This window comes from Scyliorhinus torazame, chromosome 19 (genome assembly GCF_047496885.1).
Source record: "Scyliorhinus torazame isolate Kashiwa2021f chromosome 19, sScyTor2.1, whole genome shotgun sequence".
In the NCBI taxonomy this organism is placed as follows: Eukaryota; Metazoa; Chordata; class Chondrichthyes; order Carcharhiniformes; family Scyliorhinidae; genus Scyliorhinus; species Scyliorhinus torazame.
Genome location: NC_092725.1, coordinates 146,293,322 through 146,305,710, shown reverse-complemented (window position 1 = coordinate 146,305,710; position 12,389 = coordinate 146,293,322). Strand labels below are relative to the sequence as shown.

The following is a 12,389-nucleotide window of genomic DNA, read 5'->3' as shown; positions in this document are numbered from 1 at the left end:
CCTGCTGATGTAAAAAATCACAGCTTTTCTCACAATGCACTGAGATGTGGCCAGTAACAAACGTGTGTGAATGCTGGTGGCATTTTAACATGGGGGTAAAGAAATGTATTTTAGCATCCCTACGGAGCTGACCAATGTTACGGAGCAGTGAAACAAAGGGAAAACAATCAAAAACTTTGAAAGGTAAAAGCCATGATTTATATAACACGTCCACTATTGACTTTGCACAGAGGTCAAAGAAATAATTACATTCAACATAGGAAAGTAGTAAAGCTTTTTTATTTAGATTTACATTTTTACAATGTGCAGGGCACAATTTTGACTGTTGTCCATGTTACTGATCAGCTTCCTGGTAAAGTGCAATTGATTTAATAAATGTGCAACGAGGGAATTACAATGTAGATTGGGCAAATATATGAAGTGACTCCATGGAGCTCTGGAAATTTAGGGGCAGATGTGATCATGACATGAGGACAGTATTTCTGCACTTGGAGCAGAAATTTATCAAGATATGTTCAACCACAATAAATGTTTAAAGGACAATCTATAATTGCAAACCATACTTTAATAAAATGGTAGGTTGTGTACATCTCAATCCGATGAGCTATGCAAAAATGTACCATGTTTAAAAGCTTCTTTGCCATTTTCTCGTCAGAGCTCTCTCCAAAGGTTGGGAGACATTTTGTTTTTGGGTTGATGTAGCTCATTGAATAATTTCAAGAACTCAGCGGGAATTTTCTCATGATAAATAGCACATGGCGGGAGACAAATTGCAATCATTGTCCCGAATGGTCAATCTGTTCATAGGAATGCTCCAAGTACAGTAGCAATGAAGCAATTAATTTTCCTCAATGCACACGATCTGCCAACCAACCTCGACAATGCAGTGACTAATTTGAAAATGCCCTGTTTATACAAAAAGTGCAACTCAAGGAAAGCACTTTGCCAACACTCAACGCAAATTTGATCGTTGTACATTAATTTAGCACTTTATGATATTTCACAATTTGTTTGAACAATACCTCAACAGGCTCACCTTCCAATTTAACTGGTGATTCACACAAAAGACACTCGAGTGTCGCTGTTATACTTCAAACCAGCACAAGCATGGGGTTGTGTGGATACCATGTTATTTCCAAATTATTGATAACAGCCATTTATATTTCAAACTTTGCCTCTTGCAGTTAACAAGCAGACTAAACCGTCACTGTAAGTTCTATATTATAAAGCTAAGCTTTGCTTATTGTAATTTTAAACTTCAAACGGTGTTTCAGCATTTTGTGAAACTAATGTTTGTGGAATTCTGGGTTAATATTCAATTGCTCATCAAAGTAATGCAGAGTGCCCTAGCATCAGTGTGGAACAAACTGGCTTCTTTCCTCACTCATTCTGGCTATGGATAGGAAATGTGGCCATTGTCACCTGCTTTCTGAGACTGGTCAAGCAGCACAGGTGGAAATCTGGACATATATTGGCCATCCAGCCACTGGTATGTTTGCAGAGAGGAGCTGAAAATTTCACAGCCTTTTAAACAAGATTATAAAAGGAAATATTAGAGAAAAATGCTGCTTTAACCAAAAGCCACTTTCATTGCTTTTATTATCAGGCAGAGTTTCTGCTCCAACCACACATTCTGGACATCAGTCTTTGTGTTACTGCTGAGGCCATTTAAGGAACATAAAATAATGTTATGATGGAAATTCTACTGCTTAATTGTTGAGGACTTTGGTTAGCTATACGTTTATTTATGTAGCTAACCAGGAAGATGAAAAGCTCCGGTGATTGTGTCTACAGGGACTGGGCTGTTCCGATTCCCATCACACACCAATTGGACAGAAAAAGCCACAGACACACACACACCTCTCCCCTTTTTGTTCAGAGTCCCAAGCTTCAGCTGATTGACAGACGTAACAACTGGATGAAAAGTTAAAGGTTTCACAGGAAACAGATACTTGATGCAGACACCTTCGCCAAATCAGGCAGCAAATCTCACGCGTCCCACTCATCCTCATCTCCAGCGGTTTGCTGCTGTGGAGGGGGGAGGGGCGGAATTGCATCAGACATTCGAGCAAAAGCACCACCTGGTACAGGAACATCGGCAGCTCCTCCACCACTGCCACCCTCACCTGGTTGAGGGCCTTTCCCCGAGATACCTGTAAAATCAGACTTACAAGTTTTAATCCAGCCAATTATACAGAATTATAGCAGGTATCATGCCAACACATGCTATTATATTTTCTAAGTAGTACAAGTTACAGGACACTAATCTGTACATAGTTTCAGCATTGTGCTGTCAGCTACAGCAGAATAAAGTCGCTTTGCAAGAGGACCCGTGTGAAGTGAATTTTAGATAATTCTCAAACCAGTTCAATTGAGTTTGCAGCATTAACCTGCTCACAAGCTGGTCCTAAACGTTGTTGACTTCACAAGAAGGGGCACTGAAATGGCGACTGCAGAAATGTTGTTACTATAGTCAGGGCCAGGGCACATTATTAGGACAAAGCAAAGGATGCTTAATCCTTTATTAAAATAAATGCTTTCTGTAAGGTGCAAAAACGAAAAGTAACAGTGAGTAAAGACGTTGGACAGGATTCTCTGTCTGCGGGATCCTCCGTCTCGCCGGCAGCGCACTCACGCCTGCGGATTTCCCAACGGTGTGGGGGCGCCCAGAACAGGAAACCCCATTGGCCGGCTGCCAGGACGGAGAATCCCACCGCCAGCAGGGCGCGCCGTGTCAGAAAACATCCCTGGCAGGACGGAGAATCCTGCCCGTAATCTGTCAATCTTTTACATAATGTCACTCATGATTTGCCATCAAGTGACCCCACAATCACTGTTTAATTATAAATCTGTGTCAACACTGGCTTTCGCACCTTTTCTCCTCATTGCAAGCTTGTTGAAAAGGTCAGACATCATATCCCCACCTCCTTTCATTGTTCCACCTAGAAGACATGAAACGGGTCAAGATCAGCAAGGCCGCTACTTCTTCCCCTGCCCACACTCAAGATAGTTTTAATAGCCTCGTTGCACTAAGAAAGAGTACATTTTACAGGTATCCAATCAAAATGTTCACACATTCCCAACAAACTAACAGGACAAGGGAGGAACATAAAAACTCAACACGTGGAATAATTTTGTCATAAATGATGCTGAGCCTCCGAGACACAGAAACCTCCAAACGTGCAATAAAAACAGAAAACATTGGAAATATTCAACAAGTCAGATAGCTTCAGCGGAGAAAAAAACACAGTTAAAGTTTCAGGTCGTTGATCTTTCACCAGAGTTACGAGTGCTAGCAAATTATTTTACTTTCATTTCCCAAAGTGGCAGCAGGGATGAAATGAAATGGAAAGAAAATCGCTTATTGTCACAAGTAGGCTTCAAATGAAGTTACTGTGAAAAGCCCCTAGTCGCCACATTCCGGCGCCTGTTGGGGGAGGCTGTTACGGGAATCGAACCGTGCTGCTGGCCTGCCTTGGTCTGCTTTCAAAGCCAGCGATTTAGCCTTGGCACCAGCTCAGTATTCCTGAAGTTTGGGAATGTTTGCTCCCTCCCTCGGGTCACTGTTTAACTAAAGATGACACAAAAGATTCCTTTGAACGTTCATATAATCGTGTTGAAAAGTAACAATTTTATACACCATGTGAAGCATCATCATTTAATCCTGGTCAATTATCTGAAACAAAAAGGGTGTTACATTGAAAAATACCTTGTTCCTGTTCTTTCTGCTTTTTCTTTTCCATTTTAATAGTCTTTGCGTTGCGCAGTTTGGCTTTCCCGATTCCACCAGCCAGGCGGATTGATTCCAGTAGACTGGCTCTTCCATCGGAGGGCTGCACAACCTCCTGAGGTGCTCCCTGAACAGTGCCATCTTCGGAAAAGGACAATAAGTGAATGAAGTACAAATCAATGAAGGAGCTTTGCACAATTACAGTCCTTCCTGTTGATTTGGGAGAGACATTTTATGGAGATATAATTATCGTTTACCATGGGCACAAAACCAGTCTGCAATGGAAGGGAACATTGGTGGATATTTACAGTCTTAGAATGGCAACAGCACAGGAAGAGGCCATTTGACCCATCATCTACCTGCTATTTCTACACAAGAGCAATTCACCTAGTGCCTCTCCCCAGCCTTTCCGCGGTAACTCTGCAATGTTTTTACTTGTCAGATAATTATCCTTTCCATAATGGGTGGCCTATTTGCTACTGTCCATTTCACATCTCTATTGAAATTTACTCCGCATATCTCGGAGGAACACAGCACTTGCAATCCAATGGATTACCTTTTTTGAAGCCAATTATGTGGATACTCATTCCACAAACAACACATTCCACAAACGGGTACGGTAGAATAATGGTTATGTTCCTGGACAAATAATTCAGAGGCCTTGATAAATAATAAAGACACAAGTTCAAATCCCACCAGAGCCACTAGGAATTTTTTAATGTAATAAATTAAAATCTGGAATAAAAAGCTAGTATCAGTGATATTGGCCATTAAACTGGATTGTTGTAACAATCCATCTGGTACGTCACTGTCCTTTAGGGAAGGAACTCTGGCCTATGCAACTCCAAACCCACTAAAATACAGTTGACATTTTTTGTTCTCTGAAATGACTCTGAAACTGTATTCGAGAAAGTGTGCACACAACCACCTTGGCAAGGGCAATTAGGAAGAGGCAAAAAATGCAGGCTTTACGAGTAACACACATATCCTGTGAATGAATTTTTAAAAAACTGGTCAAGTACGGTTTTAATCTATTGTCGACCGTTTGTTGCTCTTAAGATGGTGGTCTTATAAAACAACTGCAGTTTTTGCGATGACGGTGCTCCCACAATGCTAAATTAGGAATTCCAGGGGTTTAAGTCTGTGATCCATGACTAGTGGACAATACGTCATATGCTATGATTTGAACTACAGATAAGCAAGATCTCCCAATTTGATCGCCTGTGATTTGAGGTGCATTACGACCAGCCTCAAAATTCTTGGGTTACAGAGAATAATTTTAAAAGAGGGACAGCTGAGTCTCCTGCCTCTAGTTTGTTAAAATATTAATTTGTGGAGATGACTGGGTAAAGTTACGATGCTTCTGGTGCTGAATAACTGTTGGCTCCTTTTAACTTCCTTTTCAAATTGCTATTCTCTTGTCAATATCAAAATGGCACTGAAAACAATTTCAGGAGCAGTCATAATCAAATCAGCTAGTCTTTGGAGAAACAGATAAGAAGAACTGGAAACTGTCCCCTGTTTCAGTTTGATTACAGAATTAGTCTACCCAAAATCAAGAGTGTGCTAATACATTGGTTAGACCCCAGCAAGGATACTGTGGTCAATTCTAGGCACCACTCTTTTGGAAGGTCAAGAGGAGATTTGCTAAAACGGTACCGGGGATGAGGGACTTCATTTAGGCGGAGAGACTGGAAAGCTGGGATGTTTCTATCAGAGTAGAGAAGTTTAAGCGAAGATTTGATAGATGTGTTCAAAATCTTGAAAGGGTTTGGTCGAAAAAATTGTTTCCAGTGACAACAGATTTATGGCTATTGGCACAAGAACCAGAGGTGATAAGGGGAAAAGAAAGTTACAAAGCGAGCGTCATGATCTAAAATTCAAAGAGGGGAAGGGTGGTGGAAGCAGATTCAATAATACTGGAAAATAGGGAAAACAGCAGCAGCCAGAGCAGTGGCACCACTGCTGGCTCTGATGTTCAGAAGGGAGGGTCAAAGCGCAGAAGAGTAATAGTAATAGGGGACTCTGTAGTCAGGGGCACAGATAGGCGCTTCTGTGGACGTGAAAGAGACTCCAGGATGGTATGTTGCCTCCCTGGTGCCAGGGTCCAGGATGTCTCCGAACGGGTAGAGGGCATCCTGAAGGGGGAGGGCAAACAGGCAGAGGTCGTTGTACATATTGGTACTAACGACATAGGCAGGAAGGGGCGTGAGGTCCTGCAGCAGGAGTTCAGGGAGCTAGGCAGAAAGTTAAAAGACAGGACCTCGAGGGTTGTAATCTCGGGATTACTCCCTGTGCCACGTGCCAGTGAGGCTAGAAATAGGAAGATAGAGCTGCTAAACACGTGGCTAAACAGCTGGTGTAGGAGGGAGGGTTTCCATTATCTGGACCACTGGGAGCTCTTCCGGGGCATGTGTGACCTGTATAAGAAGGACGGGTTGCATCTAAACCGGAGAGGCATAAATATCCTGGCCGCGAGGTTTGCTAGTGTCACACGGGAGGGTTTAAACTAGTATGGCAGGGGGGTGGGCATGGGAGCAATAGGTCAGAAGGTGAGAGCATTGAGGGAGAACTAGGGAATAGGGACAGTGTGGCTCTGAGGCAGAGCAGACAGGGAGAAGTTGCTGAACACAGCGGGTCTGGTGGCCTGAAGTGCATATGTTTTAATGCAAGAAGTATTACGGGTAAGGCAGATGAACTTAGAGCTTGGATTAGTACTTGGAACTATGATGTTGTTGCCATTACAGAGACCTGGTTGAGGGAAGGGCAGGATTGGCAGCTAAACGTTCCAGGATTTAGATGTTTCAGGCGGGATAGAGGGGGATGTAAAAGGGGAGGGGGAGTTGCGCTACTGGCACGGGAGAATATCACAGCTGTACTGCGAGAGGACACCTCAGAGGGCAGTGAGGCTATATGGGTAGAGATCAGGAATAAGAAGGGTGCAGTCACAATGTTGGGGGTTTACTACAGGCCTCCCAACAGCCAGCGGGATAGGTAGACAGATTTTGGAAAAGAGTAAAAACAACAGGGTTGTGGTGATGGGAAACTTCAACTTCCCCAATATTGACTGGGACTCACTTAGTGCCAGGGGCTTAGACGGGGCGGAGTTTGTAAGGAGCATCCAGGAGGGCTTCTTAAAACAATATGTAGACAGTCCAACTAGGGAAGGGGCGGTACTGGACTTGGTATTGGGGAATGAGCCCGGCCAGGTGGTAGATGTTTCAGTAGGGGAGCATTTCGGTAACAGTGACCACAATTCAGTCAGTTTTAAAGTACTGGTGGACAAGGATAAGAGTGGTCCTAGGGTGAATGTGCTAAATTGGGGGAAGGCTAATTATAACAATATTAGGCGGGAACTGAAGAACATAGGTTGGGGGCGGATGTCTGACATGTGGGAGGCTTTCAAGTGGCAGTTGAAAGGAATTCAGGACCGGCATGTTCCTGTGTGGAAGAAGGATAAATACGGCAATTTTCGGGAACCTTGGATGACGAGAGATATTGTAGGCCTCGTCAAAAAGAAAAAGGAGGTATTTGTCAGGGCTAAAAGGCTGGGAACAGACGAAGCCTGCGTGTAATATAAGGAAAGTAGGAAGGAACTTAAGCAAGGAGTCAGGAGGGCTAGAAGGGGTCACGAAAAGTCATTGGCAAATAGGGTTAAAGAAAATCCCAAGGCTTTTTACACGTACATAAAAAGCAAGAGGGTAGCCAGGGAAAGGGTTGGCCCACTGAAGGATAGGCAAGGGAATCTATGTGTGGAGCCAGAGGAAATGGGCGAGGTACTAAATGAATACTTTGCATCAGTATTCACCAAAGAGAAGAAATTGGTAGATGTTGAGTCTGGAGAAGGGTGTGTAGATAGCCTGGGTCACATTGAGATCCAAAAAGACGAGGTGTTGGGTGTCTTAAAAAATATTAAGGTAGATAAGTCCCCGGGGCCTGATGGGATCTACCCCAGAATACTGAAGGAGGCTGGAGAGGAAATTGCTGAGGCCTTGACAGAAATCTTTGGATCCTCGCTGTCTTCAGGGGATGTCCCGGAGGACTGGAGAATAGCCAATGTTGTTCCTCTGTTTAAGAAGGGTAGCAAGGATAATCCCGGGAACTACAGGCCGGTGAGCCTTACTTCAGTGGTAGGGAAATTACTGGAGAGAATTCTTCGAGACAGGATCTACTCCCATTTGGAAGCAAATGGACGTATTAGTGAGAGGCAGCACGGTTTTGTGAAGGGGCGGTCGTGTCTCACTAACTTGATAGAGTTTTTCGAGGAGGTCACTAAGATGATTGATGCAGGTAGGGCAGTGGATGTTGTCTATATGGACTTCAGTAAGGCCTTTGACAAGGTCCCTCATGGTAGACTAGTACAAAAGGTGAAGTCACACGGGATCAGGGGTGAGCTGGCAAGGTGGATACAGAACTGGCTAGGCCATAGAAGGCACAGAGTAGCAATGGAAGGATGCTTTTCTCATTGGAGGGCTGTGACCAGTGGTGTTCCACAGGGATCAGTGCTTGGACCTTTGCTCTTTGTAGTATATATAAATGATTTGGAGGAAAATGTAACTGGTCTGATTAGTAAGTTTGCAGACGACACAAAGGTTGGTGGAATTGCGGATAGTGATGAGGACTGTCGGAGGATACAGCAGGATTTAGATTGTTTGGAGACTTGGGCGGAGAGATGGCAGATGGAGTTTAATCCGGACAAATGTGAGGTAATGCATTTTGGAAGGTCTAATGCAGGTAGGGAATATACAGTGAATGGTAGAACCCTCAAGAGTATTGAAAGTCAAAGAGATCTAGGAGTACAGGTCCACAGGTCATTGAAAGGGACAACACAGGTGGAGAAGGTAGTCAAGAAGGCATACGGCATGCTTGCCTTCATTGGCCGGGGCATTGAGTATAAGAATTGGCAAGTCATGTTGCAGCTGTATAGAACCTTAGTTAGGCCACACTTGGAGTATAGTGTTCAATTCTGGTCGCCACACTACCAGAAGGATGTGGAGGCTTTAGAGAGGGTGCAGAAGAGATTTACCAGAATGTTGCCTGGTATGGAGGGCATTAGCTATGAGGAGCCGTTGAATAAACTCGGTTTGTTCTCACTGGAACGAAGGAGGTTGAGGGGAGACCTGATAGAGGTATACAAAATTATGAGGGGCATAGACAGAGTGGATAGTCAGAGGCTTTTCCCCAGGGTAGAGGGGTCAATTACTAGGGGGCATAGGTTTAAGGTGAGAGGGGCAAGGTTTAGAGTAGATGTACGAGGCAAGTTTTTTACGCAGAGGGTAGTGGGTGCCTGGAACTCGCTACCGGAGGAGGTGGTGGAAGCAGGGACGATAGTGACATTTAAGGGGCATCTTGACAAATACATGAATAGGATGGGAATAGAGGGATACGGACCCAGGAAGTGTAGAAGATTGTAGTTTAGTCGGGCAGCATGGTCGGCATGGGCTTGGAGGGCCGAAGGGCCTGTTCCTGTGCTGTACATTTCTTTGTTCTTTGTTCTTAATACCTTTCAACAGGAGATTGGGTAAACTCTTGCAAAAGAAAAAATGAAGCATGTCAGCACAGTGGTTAGCACTGCTGCCTCACAGATCCAGGGTCCCAGGTTCGATTCCGGCTTGGGTCACTGGCTGTGCGGAGTCTGCACGTTCTCCCCGTGTGTGCATGGGTTTCCTCCGGGTGCTCCGGTTTCCTCCCACAGTCCAAAGATGTGCAGGTTAGATGGATTGGCCATGATGAATTGACCTTAATGTCCAAAATGGTTCGGTGGGGTTACTGGATTATGGGGATATGGTGGAGGTGTGGGCCTAAGTGGGGGGCTCTTTCCAAGAGCCGGTGCAGACTCGATGGGCTGAATGGCCCCCGTCTGAAGTGTGGGGATTCTATGCTTCTATGAATTTGATTCTTATTTTTTTACTAAAGAGGAGGACTTTAGAACAAAACAGTTTCATCGGAAATTTTGGTATTCCTTTAAGTTCATCAAACTTAAAGTCACAAAAGCAGAGAACGTATTTTGAATTTAAGGGACATCTTGACAAATACATGAATAGGATGGGAATAGAGGGATACGGACCCAGGAAGTGTAGAAGATTGTAGTTTAGTCGGGCAGCATGGTTGGCACAGGCTTGGAGGGCCGAAAGGCCTGTTCCTGTGCTGTACATTTCTTTGTTTGAATTCAGTCAAGACACTTGGGCACAAACCCCTTGTACTTGGCGCAGTGAATATCTCACCCAGTAATGACCTGCAGTCCCACTAGACCCCTGCTGATGGCAGCACTGCTCTATAAGAAGCAGCATGTTAATGGATTCTAAGCATGACTATCAGAGAAGAGAATAACAAATCTTTTTTTCACGCAAAAGAAAAGTACTGATGGTGCTGACAACTTGAAATAAAGGAAGAAAATGCTAGAAATACTCAGCAGGTCAGGTAACGTTAGTACAGAGAACTAATTCTGATAAAGGGTCATCAACCGGAAACATTAACTGTTTCTCTGCACAGATGCTGCCTGACCTGCTGAGTATTTCTCGCACTTTGTATTTTTATGCAACATCCACATGTTGATTGACATATTATTTAGGCAGGATTAAGAGTCGACACATTTACCAACAAACCTGGTAGTTGACCGTTGCCAACATTAGTTTGCCGAGGTAACTGAACTGGAGGCGGAGGAGGCGGCGGCGGCGGAGGTGGAGGAACACTCACTGGTGCCAGTAGTACTGGAGGAGGGTGTGCTAATGGCGGCAGGGGCAGAGAAGGATTCTGTTGATCTGAAATACAGAACATAAAAATTACAAACCTTTGAGTAACAGCCATTCCACAACCACTATTGAAATTAGTTATCGCTTGACAAATACATTTTACTGTAATTTGCAACTTGAAGATTGTCCCAGTATAATCACGAGAGTGAAGAATACGCTAATTCTTCAAACCACAAAGCAGTAAATGCACATCATTGCACTGTACCTGGGCCATTCGCGTAAGCTGGTTCTGTATTGAAACTGGGCAGTTCAGGCATGTTGCTTCCTGGCACAGAGGGTGCAATGCCTGGACCCAGGTCAGCACTGTACATGAGGTCATTGGCAATGCCAGGTAGATCAGGCAGGTAGGACGGGACATCGATCTCTGGGACCTGTCCCAGGTCTGGCACATAGAAATAATTTTCAGTTGTCTGAAATAACAAAGATTATGTTCAGAAGCCCAGACAAAATAGCTCAAAATAAAACTCTGCAGCAATAGTGAGAAGCAGATATTGCAAGAATGGTTTCCTGTTGAGTTTCAGCTAGCTTGGGGCTCGTTTAGCACAGTGGACTAAATCGCTGGCTTGTAATGCAGAACACAGCCAGCAGCGCGGGTTCAATTCCCGTACCAGTCTCCCCGAACAGGCACCGGAATGTGGTGACTAGGGGCTTTTCACGGTAACTTCATTGAAGCCTACTCGTGACAATAAGTGATTTTTTTTTGCAGTTAGCTTCCTAACAAAATACATCATCTGGTTCTCTGTAGGTTTGACATCAGATTAGATTTATATCCTAGATAAGCATTTTGGATTATATTTTCCTTCCAATATGTTAAATCCATGACCAGCTCAATGAAACAGAAAGGGCACCTAATTGGCTTAGCTCGCATTCCAGGATTGACCAAAGGTTCAAGTTCAGTTTTCACCATGAACACCAAGTGACTGTGTTTCCTCTTGTTCAAAGTACAGGAAATAAATCTGCCAATGACAAGCCAACAGAGCAAAGGCAAAACTTTCAATGCAAAACCAAGGAGCTGGATATTGACAATGTAACTGTACGTACAGCACTGGACAGTGAGGAACATTTAACTATAAAAACTCAAAGTAACGCATGACTTTGCATGGCATATAGGCCTTGCAGAAATTAACCAGATCACTCTCATTGCCTTTTGTTAAATGAATGAGGCAATGTGTAGTTTTAATTATGGATAGAAACACATGGACATCTCATTTTCATGCCCAATGGGATAGTCTGCAGAGGATAGCTTGTGGAAGGTAAGTGCTACAACAATCTTTAATTGGAGCATAATAAAAAGCTGTTCCCAGAGCACCTCCACAGTAGCATTTTGCGTATCCATCATTAACCGAGCGGATGGAAGATGAGAGTCCCAGACATCAGCGATGCAGCCCTCCACAATTACCTGTCTCTCTAGTTGCCCCCGCTTGGTGATTGAGAGGGGAGCATCAAATGGTTTCTCCTCTTTCTCAGTCTCCAGTGCAATGTGAATTTTTGTCACAGCTCCAGCTAATGGATCCAATAGAACATATTTCTTATACCTGCAGGATGAAAGAGTAGAACACGATCATACGCATGCCAGGCAGATCTGCTTCACTGTCTTAAACCTCTATTCTAAAGAAAACAAAACTAAATTCCTCTAAAGCAAACTATAAATCCAACACACACTTCTTTCAGAATAGTCTTAATAAATATACTATAAAACTAATTTTTCCAACATGTGGTCTTTCCTGTTCCTATTTCTTATGTCCTTATGATCTTCTCAGACCTTAAAATTTATCATTTGCCAATTGTGTCAAAATATTTTCACATTTTTGCCCCTCAAAAAAAGTGACGCCAGAAGTTCACACATCCTGAAAAACCGTGACCCCAACTGCTTTCATACAGGACAAATTAATGTACAACTGCGTTAT

The 12,389-nt window shown here is 43.7% G+C and overlaps 1 protein-coding gene across 4 annotated transcripts in view; it reads right to left on the bottom strand.

Annotated features, from left to right (window-relative positions):
* Positions 1-262: 262 nt before the first annotated feature.
* Positions 263-12,389, bottom strand: part of wash1 (WAS protein family homolog 1) — a 36,398-nt gene continuing 24,271 nt past the window's right edge. For all 4 annotated transcript variants that reach the window (XM_072485384.1, XM_072485382.1, XM_072485381.1 and 1 more), the window contains exons 6-11: positions 11,882-12,017; positions 10,688-10,892; positions 10,336-10,491; positions 3,710-3,871; positions 2,874-2,942; positions 263-2,153 (exon numbers count right to left, since the gene is read on the bottom strand). In XM_072485384.1, coding sequence (XP_072341485.1) covers positions 1,990-2,153; positions 2,874-2,942; positions 3,710-3,871; positions 10,336-10,491; positions 10,688-10,892; positions 11,882-12,017 — 892 coding nt within the window. In that variant the 3' untranslated portion in view covers positions 263-1,989. The remainder of the gene's footprint in view (positions 2,154-2,873; positions 2,943-3,709; positions 3,872-10,335; positions 10,492-10,687; positions 10,893-11,881; positions 12,018-12,389) is intronic.